Source organism: Drosophila grimshawi, unplaced genomic scaffold, assembly GCF_018153295.1.
Source record: "Drosophila grimshawi isolate 15287-2541.00 unplaced genomic scaffold, ASM1815329v1 contig_59, whole genome shotgun sequence".
Taxonomy (NCBI): domain Eukaryota; kingdom Metazoa; phylum Arthropoda; class Insecta; order Diptera; family Drosophilidae; genus Drosophila; species Drosophila grimshawi.
The window spans coordinates 1,062,228-1,087,713 of NW_025063406.1; the positions used below are offsets into that span (position 1 = coordinate 1,062,228).

Sequence of the window (25,486 nt, forward strand, 5' to 3'; positions counted from 1 at the left end):
AAAATAATAAAAATGAATGAAAAATGTATGTTTGATAACGTATGATGATTTTATATCAAAATGAAAATTTTGCACATTTTGTACACATCGGTAACAATTAGAATTGCTATAAAAACAATAAAACTAGTCTAAACCGGTTTTTAACTATATTCGTTAAATGATCTGTAGACAAAATTATATTGTACTTCGCGTGCTATAAAAAATTAAAAGTCTCCAATAGCGTTCCAAAGAGAACTATTGTGAAAGTTTCTGGCAGTCAGTAAAGAATAACTCCTTTAGGTTAGCATTAAAATAAAACTACAAAATGAGAATCGTAATCATATTTATATATTTCTTAAATATATAAAAGATTTGAATCATATTTCTATTATGTTAATCTGATAGGAAGTGTCATTCAGCTAGTAGTGTTAGTGTTCACAAAAGCTTTGGCAATTATAATGCTATAAAATTATATTAAAAACAACTACATTGTTCTTATGGCAAATAGACACAGTTAAAATTTTAACAAATTAAACTGTTTACCATCATGTTTTTGAATTCGCAAAAAATAAAAAGGTTTCTAATTTCAATGAACATTAATTATAGATGTCGTCAGCAAAAATGATCATTGGTGTAATTCCTTATTCTTCGTCGTCTTCCTCATCTTCAGATTCTTCTACAACACTATCTCCGCCAGTGTTGTCCAACTGGCCTGAAACATCTTCGATATTCGAACTTAATTCTATGGTCGGTTCCTGTTGATGATCTTCCACAGGAGTGGATGGCTCATCAATTATGGGCTCAGCAACATCTCTACTTTCCTTTTGAATCGACTGCAGCTCTTGAGCAGCAATTTCCGCCTCCTGGCGGGCGATTTCGGCCAATTCAGCTGCTTGGCGTGCAAGATCGCCCTCACGTTCCTCTTCGGCCTGCTTCTCGATTTCCTCCAGGCGACTCAACTCCTGCTCCCGCAAACGCTGCTCCTCTTCTAGGCGGGCCTCCTCAGCCAAGCGTTCCTCTTCGGCTTTTTGTGCAGCAGCCTCTTCCGCTGCCTTTTGAGCAGCCTCTTCAGCCAAACGGGCCTCCTCCTCAGCTTGTCGGGCGGCAGCTTCTTCGGCAGCCTTGGCTTCTGCTGCAGCTCTGGCTTCTTCGGCAGCTCGGGCTTCTTCTTCTGCCAATTTTTGTGCTGCTTCCTCGGCAGCACGGGCCTCTTCAGCTAAACGTTCCTCTTCGGCTTTTTTAGCGGCAGCTGCTGCTTCTGCTTCTGCTTCTGCTGCGGCTTGTGCTTCTTCTTCGGCGGCCCTTTGAGCTGCCTCTTCGGCTAAACGGGCCTTTTCCGCAGCAGCAGCTTGCTTGGCTGCCTCAGCCAAACGGGCCTGTTCTTCAGCCTTTTTTTCAGCCTCCTCCCGTTGTTTCTTCTCCTTGAGAGCACTGTAAAAATAGTATTTTTTTTATTATTATTATTATTATTATTAATTTCGAAATGACGTACATCTCTTTGCGACGCTTCGCTTCATCGGCCAACTGAGCTTGTTTCTTCTCCACTTCAAGATCGTCTTCGTTGACGGTCATCAGGCGTTCCTGGCGTAGACGTTGCTTCTCCTTGGACTCCAGATCGACAGCATCTTCAAGTGGCCTGGGAGCAGAGAATTTTCTCGTTGGGCGATTCGGATCCAATTCGGCATCTGAAATCCAAATCCCGTTATAGATAATGTTAGGAATAACTTTTGTTTTTAGTAATTATGATATCATACTTATCGAAATTAATATAATTAGGTAGTTTAATGTAAAAAAGTCGTGTATATCGGTGACTGTATTCAAATATACACATTATTGCTATATAATGACTTACCATAGGTGATTGCGGAGAGAATTTCATATACATCAATAATGCAGACTTGCAGATTTGAAGACTCCAATAATAGAGTAATTGTATTTTAATTAATGAGTATTAGTAACTGGTTTCTAGTTGCTTGAGTGTTATCAAAGATACATATATATGACCGTATGTATGTTTATGTCAATTGTTAGGAAAAAAAAACTAAGGAAAGTGTTGAATGAAATTCCAGTGCTCGTAATTAAACTTGCACATACATATATAAATAAATATATATAAATATATTTATATATAAAAGAATATGTATATGGTACATGTATTATATCTTGTGTTTTCGTGCTCTCATATTTCAAATTTGTTATTTGTAAGTGTGTAAAAGTTTAGTTATGACGAATTTATAATATCCGAGTCGATCCAGCTTCGCATTATTTTCATAGTCGACCCAGTTATGAATGTATTTATGTATATTGATTTATCCACATCAAGTCATATAAAAACTAGACCTGCACATTTTGTTAATACGTAGATTAATTGTATTTTAGAATTGTCATATATTCAAATGCTAACCATGAATATAAATATATATATGGACTGAAGTTCTTTCAGAATCTATGTCTTCATCAAAGAAAGTAAGTTGTGCAATTTTTCATTTTACATTCGTATATATGATTTATAAAACAACATGCACATGTATATGTGAATGCATGGATGAGTGCGATTAAGTGTTTGGGAACAGCATTTATGCCAAATAAACTGGTATGAAATAAATATGTATGTACATAATAATTATTTATAGTAATAATGAAATAAATTTGATCACACGTGATCAATTAAGAAGTCAACACTTGCCAAATTTATTGTCATATTCTTAGTTAATACTAAAGTGTACCCAGTACGTTTCCTGCTGCCAATCAAAAAATATAGGTCAAGGTCATTAAAAGTCGCACAAGATATATAAGCATATGATGAACTGTCATATGTTTTTATGTATAAATTTAAACATATACATTTTTATACTTGCATATAAGTTTGCTGCGAAATGTAGACAAAAAATAAACGTTTTTTTTTAAAGGGTGAGCTTGTTTATTATCTGGTGAGCTGTTTTTATAATATGTTTTAAAATTTGTTTTTTCAGGCTAAGTTCTATTTTATTGTTTCAGAACTTCAGAATCGTATAACAATTAACATTTTATATTTTCTCCTGTGCAGTGCAGCTGTGCCATTTGAAACTAACTTCTATGTTTGTATTGTTGTATCAATTAGGTGTCTATATAAATCAGCGATTGATTGTCTTGAAGTTTAGTTTAACATATGTGGCCATATTTATCATGTGCATCATCTCCAATTTGAACCTTCTGTTGAAACTCTGCTCTACTTCTAAAATGTTCACTGCTGCGATGTCTGAAGTGTCTATTCTCGGCACAGTGGGACGAAAGCGCTGTTTTTCGTGTTGTGTTTTATGTCTCTTTTAATATCAGGTTTTTGTCCAGTTTTTAATTTCGATTTTGTCGCCACAGCATATACTTTATTTTATTGATATTTTAATGGTGTCTATGGAGGAGTCCATGAGCGATAAGAATGGTGTCTTTGTTGTAACAATTCAATCTGGCCCGAGAAGTTTCGAACATATACTACTGATTTGAGCATTTTTAATGGTTTGTCTTCTTTTGTTACCTTATGCCTTTGAGATTTTAGTCGAGCACATATTGCGATTTGGAAAATATTTATTATTTCTTGGAATATTGTATTGATGGAAGAAGTGATTACTCGTGTATTTTAAATAAGTTCACGAATTTTTACTAGAAATTAACTAGTTCAAACACACCTAAATAATTATAGAAAAATTAGAAAAATTAAAGAATGCTTTTCTACTCGAAGAAATGGGAAAATATGAGTTTTCTCCATTGTCAAATCAATTTCTTGGGCAACTGTGTTCAGAAGAACACAAATCTGTGCAAAACACACGTACATGAAAATGTTTAGCTGAAAATAACTTTTATATAGTCACTTGCTCTCCCATCGCTAATTAAACACATTGTTTTGCAATTAGGTATACATTTTAAGATCTGTGCTTAAATGAGAATATACGTATGTACACAAGTACATATATTTATATAAAATGGTATCATTATACATGGCATTCATTATCAAATACAATACACAGTTATAAATATACACATATTCAAACAGACATATGTGGCAGTTTTTTTTTAAATATATATAAATCAATAAATAACGTACATTTGCGTAAATGCCCAACAATATTTAATTAATAATAATAATTATACAAATTGAGGACTTGGGTAAGAAACAGATGTAATTCAAATAATATACATATTAAAAAGAAAGATAAGTCGCTAAAATTGTTGGTAAGTATTTGAAAAAATTAGTATTTAAAACGATTCGTCAGAGATTGTTTATTTTTATTAGTTTGTGTTAGTGATAAAAGTTAATATGGGCTTGCACATTAGTCTAGATGTGAAAGCGACTGAGTTTAGTGATATCGATTGTTTATTTTTAAGATATCCTTTTTAATTGACAATAGACAAACATAATGAATTTTCTTTTTATTTATTTATTCAAAAATTATAAAGTGTGTATGTCCATATTATAAAGTCAGGCATATTATCATTTAGGCCTCAACTTCAACAGCTTCAACTGGAAAGAGTCAATCAATCATAAAACATATTAAGTTAGTAAGATACAAAGAACAAAGCTAATAAGGATGCGAAAGTTCAATGCATTAGTCACAAGTATTTGAATTTAATTTGCTCCTACATATATATTTATTTATTTACTTTTGATCCTATGTAAAATGTATATGAAACCACGTAAAATTTTTTTTATTTTATTTTTAATTATATTCTTGAAATATGAGAAAATTAATGGAAAACACTTTTTAAATGTACTACTCAATTAATTAATTGAAAGTCCCCAATAAATGATTAAGTGGAACGAGCATGAGTGAAAGGCTAAGTCGAGGTTCTAGTTGCTATATACAGGTAGCGTTTACAAGCTTATGAAAATATTGATCAATGAATCAATCAATCAATTAATCGTTTATAACGATACTTACCTTCTTCGTGTGGAACACTCTTTTTCTCATTCTTCCAAGTCGGATGTCTAAGGTACCAGGACAAAAGGTTAATATCTGTTCGAACTTTGTCCGAATCGTACATGGGGCTTCTAATATTATAAGCCTTATCACCACATATCCTTACAGAGGCAAGATGACTTTTACCTTATCATTTAATATTTAAAAAACAGCATTAAATACCAATCTGAACGACAACGCAGGTTGCAACTTAATACCTTAACACTACTTTTATGTTTACAATCGTAATCCAAATGTATTAGAGGCAACATATCAGCATATATCTCAAATTACTCACCAACATACTTTACAGCTGGTCTTGGGTAGTGAGAAATATTGTGAACTTCCTTTGCAATGTGTCGCACCGGATTTGTAACACGTGCTACATAAGCATCTAGGGCCAATTGTGATGTAGGGCCATAGGAGTAGCTAAAAACAAAATTATATTACTTTCTATCCAACACCAGCACAGTTTTGCTAATATTTATTTAAAACCCGTCTAAGCCTTTCACAAGTATTTATTCCCTTTTTATTTTAAACATCTTATATAGAATTATATATTTGTCTTATTTCATATTCAACTTTTTATCTCAGACAATATTTCCTCCAATTATAGCATATTAAACATGTTTAGAAAATCTTTAAAATAAAACAGACTTTACTCCAATTATAATAAAAAACTACCTGTACAATAAACATATGTCCCTAAATACCTAAATCAAATGACGCCACGGATTATCAAACTTACGATTTTAATATTTGATCATAGAAAAATGAAAAAAAAACCAATCGCTATAGTCAGACTTGTATAATAAAATAAGAAAACATGGGGAAAAATAGTCCTTTTAATGGGCATAGAAAGTGATGCTTGTGGGCGTGTCTCGACCTTTAATTAAGGTTATCAGTAACCTACTATTAAAACTGTGAGATATAGATTGTACTAATCTAACCTGCCAAAGTAATAGGTGCAGCTCTAAAATGTATATAATTATATTAACTTTATGGGCACTTTTCATAGACGCAACGAGGTTTAGATTAAATTTAATGAAATAAAGCCGAAAAACCAGGGATGCGGGAAAATAAATATATTATGCTTCCTACTGACTGCTCACTCATTCTGCTCTTCATAAATTGATTTAAATATTTTGCTTATTATTATGTATAGAGTGTCGTTAACTTACCCAGTCACAGGGAAAGGTGTGCAGCTTCGTGCACGGCGTACGACTGGAGTGTGCAGATCGCGAATCAAGGATTGGGCCCGATTGCGAATCCGACCCGTTTCCTCAGTGAAGGTCTAAACATTTTTTTTTTCGATTTAAGAAAATAATACTTTTCAAAATAGTGTTATCGTTGATGCTCTTATGCCGATTTGAACGAATCTGCATTAGCCAAAAGTTAGATATTGAACGGCCACAACTTACGGTAAAGGGTTCAGTATTGAGGTAATTAGTTAAGGCCCGTGCGCCATATCCAGGAGGGAGTCTCTTCAAGTATGAGGGAATTGCACGAACCGGAGATGTAGTGATCCTCAGTGGCGATGGCGATGCCGAGCGGGCATAGACGCGTGTAATAGTTGTGGGATTGTAGTAATACGACGGTGTGTATGTCGTATACGAGGTGGGGATATAGGACGAAGTGTAATAGGTCGATGGCAAATAGGTCGATGGACTATACGAAGTGTATGTCGTTGGCGAAGTGTATGAGTAGGAGGTTGTTCTCTCCGGCGATGAAATAACACGCGTTGTCGTGCGCACAACACGCACAGGCGATGGAGAGTGGACAATGCGCGAATAGACGCGGCTGGGAGAGGTAACAACCCGAACAGGCGATGTTATAACACGTGTTCCACTGACGATACGTCTTGGGATTGAATAACTCGAGTAGATGGGATAGCTCGTTTTGTATACCTATTATTATATTTGTGCAAGTTTCGTAAGTTAGTTTCATATAACACAAACACAAAATATGTAGAATGCAAGTAGAAATGCGTGTGAAGAAAAGTATTTTATGGTAATGAATTATGAATTCCTACAGCAACTAAATAAATAAAATAACTAACAATTTTTACGCAGAGCTGCTTTTCTCGATAGTTTCGGCAAGACCTTTGTGTAACTATATAAGTCGCTTACATGGTGATTATGCCTCTCATACTTTTTTACAAATGTTTGTCTATATTTATTTTATTTGCATAGTTGAAATTAAATTATTTTTATTTATGCTATTATTATATATTATTATTATTAACATTTTATTTATTTATTTTAATTTATGTTTATCTTAGTGATTCAATGATTTGTACTCCCGCCAAGTGCTGTCAGTCAGTCAAAATAATACAAAGCATGTGCCATCTCTATCGCACTCTCATTTTCTTAAGGCTGGTATCTCAAAAGAGATCATGTCACCACTATATATATATATATATATATATATACATATATATATATATATATATGTTTGAACGATGAATCATGGGCAAGGGTGCCTGCCACATGAATGCAAATTCTCTCAATATTCTTTATCCTTCGTTCTATCACATTTTATCAAGGGGCTCGCACTCCTAGGAGGAGCTCTCAACTAGGACGAAACACTACAGAGCCTTCTCAATTCAAAATATTTTTACGGCTATATGGCACTTATTTATGTATTATCTTTACCTTTAATATTACTTTGCGACAATGCAGTTGAGGAAAAAATGTAATAGCACCACGAGGACACTTTGTTTTACGAATGAAAAAACACACCACGAGTTTTGCAATTTTGGCAATAGTTAATTTGTAATATATTATTTGGTATTCCCCCTATAAATTAAAGTTATTACTGCTCCTGGAGTTCTATTCAATATACATATATAATAACTTCTTTTTTTTTAATTTGACGAGAAAAGTGCCAAACAGTATCGAAAAAGTAATATTACAACTTACGCACTTTATAGAAATCGTTTATTTGTTTCTAACTTGCATAGTTTTAAGTGAACATTTTAAAAATGTTGCTATAATTTTTTCGATCATTTTCTTCCTTTTCCAGAAAATTAAATTTTTTATATTATTTTTAATTATATTTAAATAAGTTGAAAACGTTGAATAAGCTGATGGTTTTTTTCTTTCTCGCTTTTTGTTAAGAGCCTTCTTTCACTTCAAAAATCGATTATGTTGGTTAAACTTCAAACGATTTTAAAAAAGACACTTTCAAACATTTTTCTTGTGAGAATGGTACTATTATTTTTTTTCGCAACTGTACATACGCTTATTAAATATTCATATATATTCAATTGTCAATGATCCACTCTTTATGATATTAGCTAATAACCTTTCGCTACACAAATTAAAATAAAATCACTTCAAAAAAGTTAAACAAAAGTCTTCTTACTTGAAAATAAAAACGTAATTTACTCTGTCGAATTTTAAATTTAAATTAAAAATGTATTCATTTAAAAAAATATGTATATCTGCTTGAACTATCTTTTCTCCGATTTTTGTAAATAGAAACATATTTATGGTATAAAAGTACTAACCACGTATGATTCCAGGTGATGAGTGTGGTTGAAGTGTGACCAGGAAAATTTCAAAATCATAAAAGAGATGATGGATGACAAGCAACACATGAGCAACAAAAGTAATAAATGCGAATACTTACACGAGTCACATTATGAGCAGACGGATACTGTAAGAGAATTATACAACATTGAGTTTAGTTTATGTGTGTTTTATGAAAAAAAAAACTCGTTTCGTTGATGTCTAACTAAAACTTTTATATTTTGAAGACTTTTTGGTGAGTTTTTGCAGTCACCCCAACTATTTGATTCAATTGAATTTGTTGTCACAGCATAGATCGATCAGATTATATGAATATCGTATTTTAATTGGAATTATCGGAATTAAATGATGCAGCATATATATATATATTTGTACATATAAAACTATAGGTAGAATTTTTGGTGAATGCGTTTTTATTTTATTGTATCACAAATACTTTTAAACTAATAATGATTTATGGAGAGTAAATACATCAGATAGATTTTGCTTATCAACATCTATTATCTATTTGACAATCAAATTAATTATTAGTTATGTTAGTCAACTCGAAAATTTACACAATTCGGGTGATAGACAATATCAATATCAATATCAAAAAACTTCATACATACATATAAGTGTATAAGTATGTGGTTGGTTAGATGTTGTTTCTAGTTGCGATTAACAATTATAAAACAATTTAGGCGGAGTGATTAGTGAAAATATTATTTGAGCCATATATAAACCATTTATGCGATTGCTTTTGTCTAAATCATTTGCGTTTAGACATGGTATGAGAAGTGGCGGTATTTGGTGCCACCGGGCAAATTTCCAGAGGTGGTCGAGGAGTAGCTGTAGCCACCGGGTCCAGCGCCAGTGGTGCTGGTTCTCTCGGTGCTATAATTGTAGGCACCACCTGGGCCACTACGCGATGTATTCTCAACAGTGGACGTATATGTGGATCGTTCCGGCCTGGCATAAGGGTTGCTCGAATCGTAACTGCTCTTCTCAACACTGGACTTTGAGGTGTACGAATAGTCCGAGGAGGCGCGACTGCGATGAGAGCCAGGTCTGTCCGTGCACAGGTCTAAGCGTGGAGTCTATAAATTCCGATTTATGCATTTGGGGTGAGAATTGTAAAGGAAAATAGGCGATCAGCATACAAATGTTATGCAACTAGCAACTATATACAAAAAAAACCAGCTTGCTGTTCCACTAACGATTTCCATTCAAAATATCCATCCTTATATTTTTTTTTGACCTGAATGCTCTCGCAAATAGATTTTAATGCAATTAACCCCAAGAAAATGATTTTAAAAATGTAAATGGGGGCACCTTAATTAACTCTATTTACGTTTACTCAGCCCAACTTGAGGAAAAGGCTATAATATAATGAGAATATGACAATTTATCGAAATATTTTGTGCACAAGAAATTAATAAGAAACGTTTTAGGTTTTCTAATGGAAATTGAAACAGGTTCGAATACTATTTAACAATTTAATTCGTTTCGTAATTTGGCTCTGTGTAAAACATGTATAAAAAAAGTAAACAATACAAAATATCTCATATAGCATAGATTATGACATATTATAGGCAAAATATTAGATACAAAAAACGAGTAGAATGTCAGATCGTATATAATGTGGTATGGTAAACTTTTGAACATTTTGTACAAGTATGTATAGCCAGGTGTGTGTTTAATGATTCGTAATTGTAATTTCCAAGATATTCGAGTCAATTTCGTTTTAGTTGGGTTCGCAACTGGTTCGATAATGTAATTTCGTCAAGGATCGGAGTTCGTCTCTCTCCCTGTCTCTCTTTCTACTGGGGTTAGTAAGAGTACTTTGTGACCATGGCACCCGACTTTTCATTGCGATAGGTCTCTCGGCGCACCGGCAGACTCTCGGATGCGGCGCGATGGACGCGGGGCAGCTGGCAATCGAGGGAGTCGCGCGAGGTGCGGGCAGCGGTATTGCCACCGGCCTCCACAGTATCGATGTGCTGGCGGACCATGCTTAGGATGCGCGATCGATTCTTGTCCCGAGTGGACACATATGGCTCAATGGGCTCATAGGCGATCTTATAGTTCGGTTTGATAGCGGCTCGATTAATTGGATCGAGTATTGATCGCTTGCGCTGCTCATAGTCCGATCGACGCACTCCGAATGCGGTCACCGGATCGGAGATAAGTGATGGTCTTGGCACATAAGGAACTTTCTCCCAGTCAATTGGTGGTCTCTTTGTTCTCTGCAATGCCCAGAATGTCACATAGGTGGGTTTTAAATTTTGAAAAAGCCAAGTTTACGCTGTTAGATTTTGCAGAACGGCGTGCGGTTCATCGGCTGGGATACCCAAAAATCATCGGTGCATTTGGTTTTGGCATTTTTACAAGTGTCCATGGCATTTAACGTATGTACATCTATCTATCTATATATTGTTGTTTCTTACATGCAAGTATTCACAGCACGAGGATGGAGAGTTAACAAGCCAGGTATTTATTTATTTATATTTATATACATATGTATTTACATTGGTGATCCGTTGTTGGTTGTTACATTAAATGTACTATTTACAGTGAGTTCATTTAAAGAGGTCCGACTGTACACGTTAGCATATAGTATATGGTGTTGAGTGAATGGTTATATGAATATTTAATTGCACAGTTTAGTTAAAAGTGTATTTTTAATTTTAATGTTAATTCAATACATAATATTTACTAATTGGTCAAACCAATTAAGTTCAACATCATCACTATGCGATACTGAATGGATTTTATTTCTGTATCCGAGCACGGCTAACAAGCAAGAAAGTTAAATCCCACGATATTTGTGCAAAATGGATTTTGAGAGCCATTCGAAAATTTATAAATTTAACAATCTATCCTATCTGTTTATTATATTTTAGCGCATTTTTCGAAAAATCTCAACAAAAAAATGTTGCTTTGAATGTATTTTGGAAATTGTAAAGGTATTTTTAGATCAGCCATAAGACGAAATACGCAAACAGCTTATATTACACATATGTGTGTGTATGTATATGTACTTTCATTTGTACATGTATGTGGAATACGTGGAAAAAAGAGAAATAACGAGGGAAAATAAATTTTAAAAATATTCACAATAAACTGAAAAATTAAAACAGACATTGATCAAGAAGTCCAGTTAAAAATATATGTATGTATCTGTTTACAAAATAAATATTCATCCGAGTGTACAGACAAACTTACATATGTGCACATACATACATAAATACATACATACATACATACAGGCATATGAATATACATGTATAAAAACTCTATTTTTGGAATTTGAGAGCAAAAAAGCTTTTTGCTTTTCGGTTTGCCAATAATCTTGGCCGGATCTCATAGATGAGAAAGCGTACAAATTTCAGAAATTATAACCACAGAGAAAATGCTCATAACCTTGGAATATTTTCGCAGCTATTGCATCAAGGCAACGCGTATAATTAAGAGAAAACACTCAAAAATAATTTGATTTTGCCGATCTTACAGCTACTGGCATATATATCTCAAAGAGATGTAGAGATACATATGTACATATATTGTTAGGCACACACACAAAAATACAAGCTGTGTGTGTGTGTGTGTGTGTGTGTGTGCACCTCGTACTTGTTTATAGTCAGTGAGTGGGCCGGATGTTAGTCTACATACACACATATACGCTTGAAAACAGCGAAAAACAACTATAATATTGAATAATTAGTAGGCTTAAGGAAAAAAAAATCAAGAAAAACTGACATAAGACTAGCACATAAATCCATACATATTTGTAAACTGCACACAATAATCGTAACAATATTAATAAACTTTATACGTACACGCGTCTGATAATTATAATAGGTTCACAACAAATTTATTAAATTCCAAAATTCAAATATTAATCAATATGTATGTACTTATGTACAAATTAAAGCATGCACATCAGCTTGTATATGTATAAGCAAAAAATTGTATTATATATTCTTCTTTTCAATTAAACTTTTTTTTCAAATACTGATACGATATTCATATGTGAGACATTCATTTTCACTAAAATGTAAGTTACTTCTGCGCTCAAACGTGTTTCAATTTCTTAAACTGTTTGCACCTTTAGAAAATGATATTGATATTATGGAATACAGCAAGTTGGGTACAAGCGCTTAAACAAAAAGTACACAGGATGTAAACAACGTTCTCAATGGAATCCTTTTCATAAAATGTCAAACTTATCTGCCGCGTGGATCGGTCTACACATTATTATGCAAATTTGCATTCAGAAATTGAATTTTCTACGCGCAGATTAATTTCACAGATTTTATAAATTGAAAACCACACACATTTCTTATAATTGTAACTTATTCGTTGCGTTGCTCAGAAATTGCAAAACTTACCGTCACGGCGTACGATGTAGTCACCGGTCTGGAGCTGTAAGTTCTACGGGTTGTAAATCCACTTTCGTAAACCATTTTGAGTTTTTTTTTTTTTTAATTCGATGAAAATTAAATCACTTATTCGTTATTATCGATTTTGGCTTTCTCGAATTTTCGTGTTCTACACTTGACGCCCGTTCGAATTGTTCTGTCAGCTCACTGCATGGAACAGTTTCTTATAATTTTTAGATGCCAAAAAAAAAATTTTTTTTTTTGAATAGCCTTCGCTCTGCCTTATTCTCTTTTTCTATGACTTGAAATAAATTTATTTTTGGAATAACAAAAATTTAAATCTCTCATGTCACTAAGAGCGCGCTGTCTCTTTTTACATTTGAACAAACATGCTTATAATTTTTTGTACATTTTGCACACGCACACTAATGCATAATGTGTATGCATGTTTGCACACAAATAATTGAATATATATAGATATATTTTTTAATTTGCACACCTATAATTTGTAAAATGAATATACACTTTTCTATTTTTCATTTTACCTGTATTTAGAAATAATTTTAAATATATATGTAAAATATGTGTCTATGGTTTTATTAATGGTGTTTATAAATATACATCGGTATATGCATACTACGAGTTTCTCGCCACCTCATATCTATGTATATTTAAGGGCGTAAGCAGGATGCGGGGGATGGATACACTGTCCGCCTACATACATTTATTTATAAACATATTATTGTAAATCCAGATAAAAACAAAATATAAAAAAACAACGTACGGTATATAAATATGCAATTACTCATTTAGTAAAGATTCATGCTCGATAAACACTCAACAAATAGAATTATTGATCAGTTTATTGTGGGCCTCACTGAAAGAATACCCTGTAGACGCAGTACAATTTCCGTTACATATTACAATGACGGCACTTATATATTATTATATGTGAACCGAAGGACCCATCTCAAGTATAGCACAGCAGTCTTAGCTTACCAAACCCAAAAAAAATGCTAGGAGCAAATTTTTCCCTATATTTCATAAAACCATTAGCCATATACAAGATACCCAAGGAGACCTTATCCTCAAGAAATTCATAAAGAAATTGTATAATATACATTTTACTTTCATCTCATCAACATCATGATTTTCAGATCATTCTTAGTAAAAGTTTTACTTTTACTTTCATCCCACTCTTAGCAAAACGTTTTATTTTAATTTTCATTAAATATTTGATTTTTCTCCTCCGAAGATCACCTCGTCACATTGCTCGTCTTTATAATAATAATTTAAGAAAATCGACCGATTTTGATACTATATGATAATGTATTATCTAGATCATTATGTACGTAAAATAATGTACGGGGTGTGTTGTTAATTTTGGCATTCATAAAGTACCCGTTTTGGAATTTTTGTCGATACGGACGATTTTTCCTGTGGCAGTTGCTTTTATTTTTAGATTGGCTATTAAAAGTGTAATATTAGACGATTTGCAAAGTTGAAAAATATAAAAACAGTTCATTGCTTTTTGTATTAAATGTCAGTCAAATACAGTCCGACTAGCAAACCGAATCGAATCATTTGCCTTCCATTTCGGATTCCTAAAAGTATACCCTTTAAAAATGTAACCCCTTTTCAATTGTCAGACAAACCCTTTCGCATTCGTACGTTATTATAGTTTGGTACCACAACAGAACCCACGAGCCCAGTTTATGTCTATCAAGACAATTTTGAAAACTAAAAGTAGCTTAATATTCGATCGATTTTCCCTATCATTCGATATTGATAAGGTTTATCAACTGATCAGAACACAATAATATGCTTACTGTTAAGTTTATTTGGATATCTTAGTGAAAGAAAAGGTTTTACTAAAATATTTTAAATTTCAACCAAAAACTATCTGAAAATATCCTTAATAAAAATATCCTTAAATGGACTTATTTGAGGAAACAGACAGAAGGACGAACGGGCATCACGAACATATTAATACTAGTATTTTTGTAGGGTATTTCAAAGTCGATTGTGTTAATATAGTTCATACTTGTTTATGTGGTCCATATACATACTTGTACATTCCTATTGAGACGAATATATACGTATATTTAGACAAGGATGATACATATTAAAATTCATACCCAAAATGTGTATATGTGTACATTTTGTATACTTATACTTATATGCGACAAATATATGTGTACATATAAATAAAAGCAAGACAGAAAGCTTATATTTTTATGACATTAACCTTAAAGAGTGTCAATGAAAATAAACCAAAAATGTTGACCTTAAAAATTGTATAGCTGGCGTCTCCATAAGCATACATATACATATGTATGTATGAGGCTTATGTAATTATAAATTATAACTAAAGAATACCACTTTAGATACGCAATACAACTTGTGTACGCCACTAATTGCTTATCATCCTGTCGGCTTGAAAATCTTCTTTGTTTTTTGTGGATATCAAAAATATCGATTTACAAGCACTTGGCACATATAGCTTTCGGGATCAAACATTTTTTGTTTGAACTTGGAATTTATCCGTCTATTTTGTTTCAGTCACTAAGCAGGTATCATAAAATAATAAAACTTGCTTAAGACTTACAAAAACATATTTAAATTTCGAACTCCACACTACAATTTAGATGTCGGCAGTTCGACTCCGGTGTACAAGGGTATATAATCTTCGACGTGCCCAAAAATCAATTTTTTGTTTTGGTAATGGGAATAAATCATGTGCATTTATAAGTTTTAATCTTCGGACTTGAAAATTGAAATAAATCTAAAATCACTTAAAAATGAAACAACAAAATTAAAGCCGAGAAGAAAAAAAATTACACTTGACATATTCAATTAAAGTAAATAATAAACGTCGATAACACTAAATATATAATAACCAAATGTTCATAAAAATAATATATATATATGTATGAATACACCTACATTAATGGTACATTTTATTTATTAGCACAAAAGACAAAAAAATCGGTTTGTGCCTAATGAAGATTCCTCCTCATTTTCCCTAAATCGGAAAAAATATAAAATATTTAAATTTAGCTGTGTATCCTCTTAATCAACAGTCTACAGAGACCGGTAAGTCATCTAAGCCGGTTCTTCCCCTATTTAATAAATTGCTTATATCGTTCCTGAATATAATATAATATAATATAATATAATATAATATATAATATAATATATAATATAATCTACAATATAATATAGTTTAATATTATGAATCCAAAAGACATTTAGCTTTTCTTAGACTTATTGCCCCCAGTAAAAAAATAAAAGGAACTTTTTATTTATTTTTGACTTTTTCTTGAACAGCTGTGCATAATTATTTAATAACAGTTTTTTTTCTGTTGTTGAAGAAATTCAGTTGAACAAAAAAAGAACAACTTGTAATACTAAAAATTCTCTTAAATATATTTCCCATTTACTTTTCAGATGTATTGAACCTATTCAAGCGATCGGCCTGTACATACATACATAGATACATATCTATACACACACATGAGACAAAAAAAAAGAAGCAGCACCCAAAAGATAAGTGTTTGCAAAACGTTTTTGTTAATGCTCGTTTGGGCAAATCGCCAGTTAAAAATTTGAATAATTATTCTAGATTAGCTGTTTTTCGTTTTTGTGTCAGATTCAATTGGGATCTGTACAGAAAATTTGAGACCGCGTTGGAAAAACTTTTCTGTGACTTTGGATTATATTCCTTTCGATATAGTTAATATCCATCTAATTATTAACTTCAATAAGTTTAAAGAAAATTCAATTCTTTGAGGTAACAAAATAAACATAACTGAATCCGATCCCACTATGAGTAACCCAAGAGTCATAACACTTTGACGCAGATATGCTCAGAGAGCTGTATCGATTATAATCGCTAAGAATTAAGTATAAATCAGTTCAGAGATCGGCTAGTTTTTTTCGCTCAATTTCGCTGACAAATCTGGTAACAGTACTAAAAAATTCTCTCTAATGCAGAGTCAATCACAGAGAGAGCAGCAAAAAATACTTATTGGTGTGGTCGATCACTGCGCGAAATCGGGTTCCATGTTTATCAACAAGTGCATGAACTACAAAAAGTGCTGAGCAGCAAACAATTGTATAGATGCGATTTCTGTCTTTGATCATCTTGATTTCTTTTCAATAATCTAATTTAAACAGTTATTAACAATGAAATGAATAAATATAGCGCAAAACATCACATTTCAACAACAACTAATATGAAAAGCGAGCCAGTAAATTTTTACATTACTTGCTTCTTAATATAAGCAGAATTTTCCCCCATCCTCAGCTTTACTGGATATCCTATCAACTCATTGAACTCATTAATTGCCGTCGAGCAGTTGGTAAGAATACAATATTCTCAAATTCGTTTGCAATTGATTTTGATGCAAGATAATTTATAGCTAATAACACTATATAATGAAGTTTTAATAGTTTTCGCTGACTTAAGAGCATTTGCAAACAAGTTTTGAGACTGTTCAATTGGTGTGGCAGTGCAATAATAATTGTTTTATTATTATTTGGTATTTCAGTTAAGCAGTATAAAGAATATATTCAAATCTTACCATTTTAATTCTCAAGCTCAAATTGCACTTTTAACAGAAAATGTGTGTTAAAGAAATGTGCCAAAAAATTACTGTACGCTATATCAAACCAGAGACTTCTGATGTTAATTTTATTGTATTGAGGACATGATATGTTAATTGTAATTTGAAAATTTGCAAGTACCGCCCTTACACCGATTTTACTGTCCTGGTGTGTATGTGTCGAGTAAGTTAACGATCACCTCTGTTAATCAGCCAAAGTCATACCTCGATCACTTCTAAAATATGATCATTTTGGGTGATTCAGCAATACATATATATACATATAAAATAAATTTAATAATTTTGTTAATGTATTTTTAAAATTAACTAAAAGGTGTAGTCGTGATAATGAGAAGAGACAGGAATTTAAAACGAATATTACCTTCCCATTGAGGAAGTGCCGAAAAGAGAATTACAAAAGCAACGATCAGGACTTGCAAGTGGCTCAACAAACCCGAAGTACACACGGTTTACAAGGAGGAGGCCTACAGGGTCTGCAGGCATTACAGCATGCCATTCTAAAATGATTGAATGAATTTAAAGTTCAAACTGATTTCATTATTTTGTGTTACTTACTGCCGTGAAAGATCGCGATGCTCCATCTTAATACGAAGGATGTCACAGAAGCGAACTTCAACACCACGATACGGTCTCCTCCGCGAATTCAAGCTGTTTATGCTCGATAGCCTCACACAGGATACTGTTCCCTTAATATCCTTCGGGACCTTAGATCTGCTCGAATTGACAATTACAGAACGCTTATTTTTCGACGTCCTTGCGCCGCCTTTTCCTTTCTTGCTTTCCCTAACTTTTGAGCCACTGGACTTTCCATCTCTCTGTTTATCTTTGGTCATATGTGCTTTTCTTCCGCTGATATTTTCTCCATGAGGCTTTCTTCCATTAGTTTCATTAACTGCAAGCGGCTTTCCTTTTTTGGCTTTAGCACTTCCCCCTTTTTCTTTTCCCTTTTTTTCATCTTTGTCTTTTACCTCAACCTTTCCGGATGACCTTTGATTTTTCGGAACAGTACCCTTTTTATCTTCTTGCCCGCCATCCTTTTTCCGCCTTTTTTCTTTTTCTTTTATTACTGCAGATTCTTTTACCTTCTCTTCTCCTTTCGTTTTACCGTCTCGCTTACTCGCTTTTATATCCGTTTCCGCATCATCGCCATCCTTTTTGCCTACTGGATTTTTCTCATCGCGGCCTTTTCCTTTTCCTTTTTCTGATTTTGGTGAAGTTTCTTTTACTTTTTCTTCTCCCTTCATTTTGCCGGTGGGCTTACTCGATTTTTTATCTGTTTCCGTATCATCACGATCCTTTTTGCCTACTTGATTTTTCTCATCGCGTCCTTTTCCTGATGTTGGAGAAGATTCTTTCACTTTATCTTCGCTCTTCGTTTTGCTGCCTTTCCCTTTCGATTTCTTCTCGATTTCTGCATTATCATCCTTTTTGCCATCCTTTTTGCCTTCTTGATTTTTCTCATCGCGTCCTTTTCCTGATGTTGGAGAAGATTCTTTCACTTTATCTTCGCTCTTCGTTTTGCTGCCTTTCCCTTTCGATTTCTTCTCGGTTTCTGCATCATCATCCTTTTTGCCATCCTTTTTGCCTACTGGATTTTTATCATCGCGTCCTTTTTCTTTTTCTGATTTTGGTGGAGATTCTATTACTTTATCTTCTTCCTTCCTTTTGCTGCCTCGCTTACTCGATTTTTTCTCAATTTCCGTATCAGCCCGATCCTTTTTGTCTACTTGTTTTTCCTCATTGCGTCCTTTTCCTTTTTCTGATGTTGGTAGAGATTCCTTGAATTTATCTTCACGCTTCGTTTTGCTGCCTTGCCCTTTCGATTTTTTCACATTTTCCGTATCATCCCCGTCACCATCGATTCCTTTCTTCCTTTTCGCAGTCCCTCTATCTACATCCTTCTCATTTGATATTTTTTCAGCCTTTAACTTTTCTTTTTGATTACCTTTCGTGTATTTTTCATTCGCTAGGACAGCTGCGTTATTATCTGGATGCCTGTTCTGTTCTCTCAAGTAAAAGTTTCCATCCCGCTTAAGGGCATCTTTATTGTGATCGGTATCACCATCGATATAACAATTTTTATACATACTTCCATCTCAAAATATTATCAAATTATATTAGAAGCTTCAAATATGTTATCAGAACCTTACCAATTTGTTTATCAGACCACCGAGGGTAAATGCTATTGCCACCGTCGAATATCGTATACTTCTCAAGGCATTGCTTCCGGTTGTAGCTTTTGATTATTTTATGGCAAACTCTCTTCAGAATTGAATAAGTAAAATCAGTCAAAAAATGATTAGCACACTGACCACCTTTATTGTAGTTTTTGTTGCAAAAAATTGTGTTACTACTAGATGAACTAAATAGAAAATATAATTTTAGAACCGGAAACCTCTACAAAAAAAAACTATACGTACCTAGATGGTGGATTACAAGAAATCTGCTCTAAGTCAAAACCCATTTTTTTAAATATTCATTTTAAATTTGAATTTTGTTGTTTTCCAAATTGGTTAGAATTTTGATTTTTCCCTGTACAAGTGAGTCTGACATTAATTGCATAGACATACAAAAATATAATGTGATATTAAAATAGAAGTAAAGGCAATTTTCTTTGACCTTGAAATGAGGTATATTCAAATATTATAACGCTATCAGTATACCCTAATCTTATGACGACAATAAACACAAAAGTCATTTAAGAATCCACTGAATACTTACTTCATTAGTCCCAAATGGATTCTCTAAAATTAAATTAGCTCTTATTTGTAAATGTATTCTTAAATGACTATATGACCATATACTGCGAAAAAAGTAATTGTGCATTGGAATAAATGTTTTCAAAGGTATTTATTACACTTTTAAGTTTAACGAATTTATGAATACGGGTTTAGAAGTGGAAGACTCTTATAAAAAGGATAAAGAAAAAACGTTTGATTATTAACTGGTTTAAAAGTATTTTTAAAAAAATGGATGAAAAATTAAGAAAATTAACTAAAAATAATTGCAACTCTTTTCAAATATGCACTGTGTCTGCGCAGGCCGCTTCAAAACCATTATTTTGGTGGTGTGCTTGGGGTTATAGTGTTGTTGAAAGGCCCATAGTAGTGGTGTCATACATTGAGAGGCGTAGCTTATGGTTTTGATCCCATACATATATATATTGTATATTGAAGCTAGTACATACAAGCCCTTGCCGTTATGCTTTACCCTCCATGTCGAATGATTGTAATAAATGAAACTAACAATAATAAGATAATCAAAGTAAAATCTCTTAAAAACATATATTTTACATGCGCAAGTTTGCGAAACATAACGATTTCGATACAGAATGCGAAAGTGATGCTATTCATTTTTCGCTACTTTTTGGCACTCTTCCCTTCAAATTAAAAAAAAAATAGATATATTTAAAATAATTCCAAGAGCAGAAGAGGAAATACTAAACAAAAATCAACATTTGAAAAAATAGTTTGTTTTTTCATTCCTAAGAAAGCATATCGTGCATAGCCTTTAATTTGTGTGCAGAAATCAGTAACTTTCTATCCTTGCATTTTTTTAGTTTTTGGCCTGCGATGATACTTCTTGCAAAATGTGCTGGTTTAATGTTGACCAATTTTGTGACTGCAGAATATATGGTGCATATGTATGTAAAACAGGGTATCCTTGTCTCGACATGCTAAATTCATTCATTCGCGACGGGCACACATACAAAGATAGGTCTGCTTTGTGGTTGACGTTTACTGTGGTACAAGAATGCAAATAAATTTAAAATAACGCAATATATCAATTCAGTTAAGCGTCGACCGATGCTCACGTGTGCAACTTATGCGAATAAAATGTTGGTTCTCCGAAATTCACATTTAATTAGTAATTGAAATATGAATATTTTGTTTGCTCATAATTTGAAACACGCATACCACTGTGCTCATTTTTTTACTTTCAAACAACACAAACAAACTTTTGGCAAGCCCTGTTGCACACTGATAAATACTGTGACAGACAAGTAGATGAACATGTTCATATTGTTGTATTCGATTATATTATGTGCTTTTATTTTTAAAATGTAGTATCTATTCTATCTTTATTAATTGTTGGTTTGCTTGATAATTAGCAACGGCTGCGCCTGCTGACTAAGTCTGTCATAATTCACTCGTCTGGTAATGCTATTTGATCCTTGCTTACGCCAGCTGCCTGCTATGAACCTCCCCGTAGCGCTGCCATCCTTTTTGCATATACATCCCTTGTCAAGTACAAAACAGTCACACTGCTGTAGTCGGATGAGCATTATTAACGAACACTATATTGTAGGCGATGCTCTGCAGAATACACACGATAATATATTGACGCTCGCGTCGATTATCATGCCATCCCTTTCTTACACATGCGCTCGTATATTTTGAAAATACAGAAAATGCTTGAAAATGCTTCTGATAGAAATGAGATCAATATGAGAATAACTTGGGTGTTTTTTATCCGATCTTGATGAGTTTTGGGCAGTTCATCAAAAATATGTCAATGTACATTATATGTCAATTAGAACGCCCTGCTTTTAAGATTTTTTAAGATTATCTGTAAAGTGAAATAAACTTAATCTGCACCTACATGTACATGTATGTACATATGTATATATTATTATATCTCTTTTATATCGACTGTTGATCCTGATCAATATACATACATACATATGTATATATGTATATGTATGTTATAACTTGTGTACATATAAACACACAATGTCGCTGAGAAATATTGCGTCTTACTTTTGATAGTAAAAGTCAATTTCGATTTTTGGAATTTAAAACTGTTTGGGATTTTGTTAGGGCCTGATTTGTAAATATTTCAAATAAAAACAAAGGCGCACAGGCAAATGGCAGTTGCAAATCCTCTAGCGTAACAGACAGTGACTTAATACCAGAAATTTCTTGGTCGAGTGCATGCGAAGATTGTCCAAGTTACAGGTGCAAAAACTTCCACGTATTACAGTCGCAGAGTCGCAGTCGCAGTTATAGTCACAGTCACAGACTGAGGTTTTGGTTTTGGTTTTGGTTATAGTCACACAAGCTCACACTTAAGTATCTTGTAATTTAATGTCGCTTTCTGCAATGCTTTTGCGAAATAATTGAGTGACTTGCGCACGAAGTTAACAAGTAAATTTGATAAAGGCATATTTTCCCATATTCATTTATGTTTATAAGTACGCAAGTGTAAGATGTAATAGTTTTCCGTTGTGCTACAGCGATTTTCTATATTTTTATTTTTTACTTTGTATGAGTTCATAGTAAAAGGCTGATTTTTATACACATCTGCATGAAGCGAATAATAGTTGGTACTTGCTTGACGATTTATAATTTGAACAAATTGCTGGAATATTAAAGTAACGCATGACACAAAATCGGTTTCGTTCAGCGCATATAAATATGAGTGAGCAAATGCCAAAATAGTTAGTTTGATATTTAGTGTCACAGCGCAGTGACGAAGTTGATATACACACAAAACAAGGATTAAGGATTCGTGACAGTAAAATGGATATTAAATACCTGGTCCTCTTTTATCTAATTGGCATATTGCATCTGCTTAGTTTCTGTGAAGCGATTCCAAAATTTGAAAACAAACCAAAGTGAGTTTTTAATAACAACAATTACACGATTCCGATTAGATTTATTGATGTATATTAAAAAAAAAGATTTTTAAAAAACTATAGCTAGATTCAACAAAAAATGTCAGTAATTTATATTTTATATTTTGTCATCATTTACTTAATGTCAAATAAAAACTGTCGATACGAGAAAAAGTTAATACGAATTCGTTAAGATACAAGAAATAATTAGTAGTACAGCGATTAAAAGAAATTGAGAAGAAGTACCGGGTAGGTCTAGAGTGAACAAGAAAATGAATGTTAAATTAATTAATTTATATCATATTGCATATTTTAAATCATAATATAATTTTTTTTAGGGCGTACACAGAGAATTCGCAATGGAATCGAGCATATCAAAACGAAAACAAAACTCAGTTGAAGGAGCTGGAAACAGCATCAACCAAGGATAGATTAGAGAGACTGGGATACACTACTGGATATGGTTCATTAAACGTGTGTTTAATAAAAAATGTTAAATAAACAATAATAATTATACATTATTGTTTAATAGGGTTACCCGAGTAGCACAGGACTTTCTGCGTACAATCCCATTAAACTGGATCTAGGTGGAGTCGTTTTGGGCACCCTCGTTGGCATTGGGGCCATCATCCTCATCCCCAAAATACTGTCTGCCTTTCATGGTGGTTATGGAGGCTATGGGCGCAGTGAGTAGAAGAAAAACGTCTATTGTTATTATATAAATAAAACAATTCTGCTTATTAAGGCGAGGACGAGAATGACTTAGCGTCCCTGAGCAGCATGATAAACAAAATTGACAATGTGCTCGGCCAAAACAACATCGATTCAACAAGTTGCATGCAACGCGCCGTTTGCGGCTATGTTCGTTCCACCGAGACCAATATAAAGACCGGAGTATCGGATCAGATGGATGAATTTATTCACATGCTATCTGGGTAAGTTGAAAAATGCAGCATTTGTTTACGTATTTGCAAAATGAGTGGTTGAAACATTTAGCTAAAAATAAATTGTTTATAATACCGACGAATTCAATCGGAGCGACTAAAGCAAACATATTTTCCCTTACGTGTAAAGCTAATAAGTTTATATTTCTTATTCTTGTGGCTAAATTGAGATCATTGTTTGACTCGGCAAGATTTTTCTGTGACTATGAAAAATATGCCTTAAATAGTTCAATAAAAATCGATCTGTTATATTCTATAGCATACTTTATATTGTATGAGAAATTACATAAATTCCTCTTCTCTATACGATCGTCCTAGCTTTTTTGTTCCTCCTAGACAGTTTTTTAACTTTGCATCTTTTCTAAAACTATTTTCATTTTAACATATAACGGGAAAGTCTTTCACTGCGTGGAACTGTGGTAAATTCATCTAATTCCACAGACTGCGATATTTTCCTATTTCTTCTTGCTTTCTTTCCCTTTCTCTAATTCTTCAAATATATTTTTATATTTTAAAATTTTTTGTTTATTGTTAATCTTTAATCGTAAACATTTTTTTTGTTTTGATTGCGTATCTCTGGCATATTTCACATTTTATATTATTCATTACATTTATAATTTATTTGCTTTGAATTGGAAATCAATTACTTTTAATTTATTTATTTTATTGTTAATTTCTAAATTAATTTTTTTAAAAATTAATCGCTCAAAGTTTGTGGAGTGCAAAAAAAAAATGAATAAAATAAAAAAAATTATATTTTTGTAGAAATTCGCTTGTGGACTATCTATTGGACGGTACTGCAATCAAAGAAGCATTGGAGCATGGAAAGGAAATAAATGACAAACCTTGCGAAGAACTTTACGTTTCCTGTCCATTGGATAGTAAATCGGCCACTAATGTTCTTATGAAATTATTGCCCAAGAAGCATAAGCAAGCTAAGTTAAAGCCGACAGGATCTAATACAGAATCATAAGTCAATACATCTTTAAGAAAATGCATAAGGATGTAAGTTTAGATTCATGTTATGAAAAAGTTATCATAAATTATCATTTTGACTCGTAAAGAGAAAATATCAAATGTTATAAAATCACAATTCAATACCTATAAACATTTCATTTTTGTTCACTTACAACACGCTCTTATATAGTATCTAACTGACTGACTAAATGTCAAGTGCAGTTCCAAACTGCTGAAAAAAACAAGAGGGAACGTTCCAATCGGGAACCGACTGCGAAATACTCTGATACCGTAAGTAATACCAGCTGATAACAGGGTCTACAGAACACAGGGTGCGAGTAGCCAAGATATACTGATCTTTGAAGGGGATTCCCAGTAATCTACCGTCCAAGTTTGGCTTAAAAATTGTGGTGGAGATAGGCTCTCGTGAATTTTTGGGGGCGGGAGTGGGCAAAACCCAAAAAATGTGTTGGAACAGTTATCTAGTAACCTTGCTTCTAAGTTTGGTAACTGTAGCTCTAAAATCAAGGGAG

General features: G+C 33.0%; 3 protein-coding genes across 6 annotated transcripts; 1 reads left to right on the forward strand and 2 right to left on the reverse strand.

Annotated features, from left to right (window-relative positions):
* Positions 1-305: 305 nt before the first annotated feature.
* LOC6563786 (protein anoxia up-regulated) lies at positions 306-13,198 on the reverse strand. Of its 4 annotated transcripts, none has more exons than XM_032737687.2 (7): positions 12,817-13,002; positions 8,544-8,570; positions 6,332-6,817; positions 6,092-6,204; positions 5,209-5,339; positions 1,472-1,664; positions 306-1,410 (listed from the first exon to the last, which is right to left on the reverse strand). In XM_032737687.2, the coding sequence occupies exons 1-7, from the start codon at positions 12,889-12,891 to the stop codon at positions 621-623; spliced, it is 1,815 nt and encodes a 604-aa protein (XP_032593578.1). In that variant the 5' UTR covers positions 12,892-13,002; the 3' UTR covers positions 306-620. The 4 variants fall into 4 exon arrangements, with proteins under 4 accessions (XP_032593578.1, XP_032593579.1, XP_032593581.1 ...); XM_032737688.2 differs by lacking the exons at positions 306-1,410; positions 1,472-1,664 and adding exons at positions 4,372-4,474; positions 4,893-5,057 and having other exon boundaries at positions 12,817-13,000; XM_032737690.1 differs by lacking the exons at positions 306-1,410; positions 1,472-1,664; positions 5,209-5,339; ... (1 more) ...; positions 6,332-6,817; positions 8,544-8,570 and adding an exon at positions 8,839-9,522 and having other exon boundaries at positions 12,817-13,198.
* Positions 13,199-17,703: 4,505 nt separating this feature from the next.
* Positions 17,704-19,933, reverse strand: LOC116805490 (cylicin-1-like). Its single transcript, XM_032737673.2, has 4 exons — positions 19,856-19,933; positions 19,586-19,797; positions 17,991-19,530; positions 17,704-17,932 (listed from the first exon to the last, which is right to left on the reverse strand). Exons 1-4 carry the CDS (start codon positions 19,897-19,899, stop codon positions 17,860-17,862), a joined length of 1,869 nt encoding a protein of 622 aa, XP_032593564.1. The 5' UTR covers positions 19,900-19,933; the 3' UTR covers positions 17,704-17,859.
* Positions 19,934-22,957: 3,024 nt separating this feature from the next.
* LOC6563785 lies at positions 22,958-24,969 on the forward strand. The gene is made up of 5 exons (XM_001990768.1): positions 22,958-23,052; positions 23,391-23,526; positions 23,585-23,738; positions 23,798-23,987; positions 24,762-24,969. The coding sequence occupies exons 1-5, from the start codon at positions 22,958-22,960 to the stop codon at positions 24,967-24,969; spliced, it is 783 nt and encodes a 260-aa protein (XP_001990804.1).
* The last annotated feature ends 517 nt before the right edge of the window (positions 24,970-25,486 follow it).

Coding starts and splice junctions, on each gene's coding strand:
- LOC6563785 (XM_001990768.1), top strand. CDS start 22,958: ATGGATATTAAATACCTGGTCCTCTTTTATCTAATTGGCATATTGCAT. Junction 23,527..23,584: donor CTGGATATGGTTCATTAAAC/GTGTGTTTAATA, acceptor ATTGTTTAATAG/GGTTACCCGAGTAGCACAGG. Junction 23,739..23,797: donor TTATGGAGGCTATGGGCGCA/GTGAGTAGAAGA, acceptor CTGCTTATTAAG/GCGAGGACGAGAATGACTTA.
- LOC6563786 (XM_032737687.2), bottom strand. CDS start 12,891: ATGGTTTACGAAAGTGGATTTACAACCCGTAGAACTTACAGCTCCAGA. Junction 8,571..12,816: donor CTACATCGTACGCCGTGACG/GTAAGTTTTGCA, acceptor ATTCTCTTACAG/TATCCGTCTGCTCATAATGT. Junction 6,818..8,543: donor CTGCTCATAATGTGACTCGT/GTAAGTATTCGC, acceptor ATATAATAATAG/GTATACAAAACGAGCTATCC.
- LOC116805490 (XM_032737673.2), bottom strand. CDS start 19,899: ATGGGTTTTGACTTAGAGCAGATTTCTTGTAATCCACCATCTAG. Junction 19,531..19,585: donor GTGGTCTGATAAACAAATTG/GTAAGGTTCTGA, acceptor TAATATTTTGAG/ATGGAAGTATGTATAAAAAT. Junction 17,933..17,990: donor CATCGCGATCTTTCACGGCA/GTAAGTAACACA, acceptor CAATCATTTTAG/AATGGCATGCTGTAATGCCT.